Source organism: Sinocyclocheilus anshuiensis, unplaced genomic scaffold, assembly GCF_001515605.1.
Source record: "Sinocyclocheilus anshuiensis isolate Anshui unplaced genomic scaffold, SAMN03320099.WGS_v1.1 scaffold595, whole genome shotgun sequence".
NCBI lineage: Eukaryota > Metazoa > Chordata > Actinopteri > Cypriniformes > Cyprinidae > Sinocyclocheilus > Sinocyclocheilus anshuiensis.
Genome location: NW_015551037.1, coordinates 282083 through 283281, shown reverse-complemented (window position 1 = coordinate 283281; position 1199 = coordinate 282083). Strand labels below are relative to the sequence as shown.

Genomic DNA, 1199 nt, shown 5'->3' with positions numbered 1-1199 from the left:
ATTAATAATTTTTAATTATATTAATTTTTTTATAATTATATATTTTTAATTATTCTAACATTTTATTTTATTAATGTATTATATTCATAATTTTTATTCATTATATGTAATCATTAATTTATATTTTACTAACTATATATTTAAATCACGTTAATTTATGTTGCATTAATCATTTTTAATTATATAGTTTAAATTGTTCTAATTTATTGATTTTATTCATTTATTTATTATATTCATAATTTTTATTATTTATTAATCATATTAATTCATTTATTGCACTTTTTATTGCATTTAATTTTTTTTATTAAATATATATTTTTAATTAAATATATTTATTAAATTTATTATTTATTTATTATTTTATCAATTTATTAATTTAAGTTTTTCTTGTTTATTTACTATCATTGTTTATTGTTTATTTTTTCTTGTACTTTTTATGATTTTTTTTTTTTTTATAATCTACTTGTGCATCAGTAGGCAATTCCTGAAGCATTTTGTTCTATTTAATTTCTCCTTAGAGATTTTAGAAAATTCAAAACATTTGATTCGTGGGCAAAATGAAAATAGGACAAAAGACAAAGGCTGGCTGAATTCAGCATAGCATACTAGCATATTAAAATATGTAAAGATATGACAGAAATAGTCAGAGCAGTATGCTAGTATGCTATTCTGAATTCAGCTTTCTGTGTACTAAAAGTCTGTTAGAAGGGAATGAATGTAAATTGCGAATGACGTAATCAAATCAGCTATGAAAATAAACCTATCGACTGTAGTTATAAAATATTAAATTTTTATTACAAAATATTAAAATATCAATTCATTGTAATGTGCAACTACTTTTAGTGTAGATTTTGGACAGATACCTGATTTGCATATACTGAGTGAACTTGAGCAAAACCCCGCCTACCTTTACGGATGGCTTCCAATAGAACGCTGCGGGCGTCGCTGATTGGCGGCAGGTTGGATGGATACCTCTTGACCTCGTGACCCGAGTGAGTGGGCGGCGACGAAACCGCTCCTGATGGGAAGGAAGGCAAGGTGGGCGGGCCTGAGGATGTGCAGGGGGAGGAGCTTCTGTTTCCTGGGAGGGGCAGAGGAGGAGGAGGCGGAGGAGGTGGCAAAACCATTCCGTCTCCAGCTGTGGGCGGAGTCTTGTCCAGCTGTCCGCGGCCGGGAGATGAGTGAAGGGGCGGAGCCAC

At 30.7% G+C, this 1199-nt stretch overlaps 1 protein-coding gene across 1 annotated transcript in view; it reads right to left on the bottom strand.

Annotated features, from left to right (window-relative positions):
- wasf1 (WASP family member 1) overlaps positions 1-1199 on the bottom strand; it is a gene marked incomplete at its 5' end in the record, with an annotated part of 42711 nt that overhangs the window by 1057 nt on the left and 40455 nt on the right. Inside the window, one exon of the mRNA XM_016450886.1 lies at positions 908-1199. Coding sequence (XP_016306372.1) covers positions 908-1199 — 292 coding nt within the window. The remainder of the gene's footprint in view (positions 1-907) is intronic.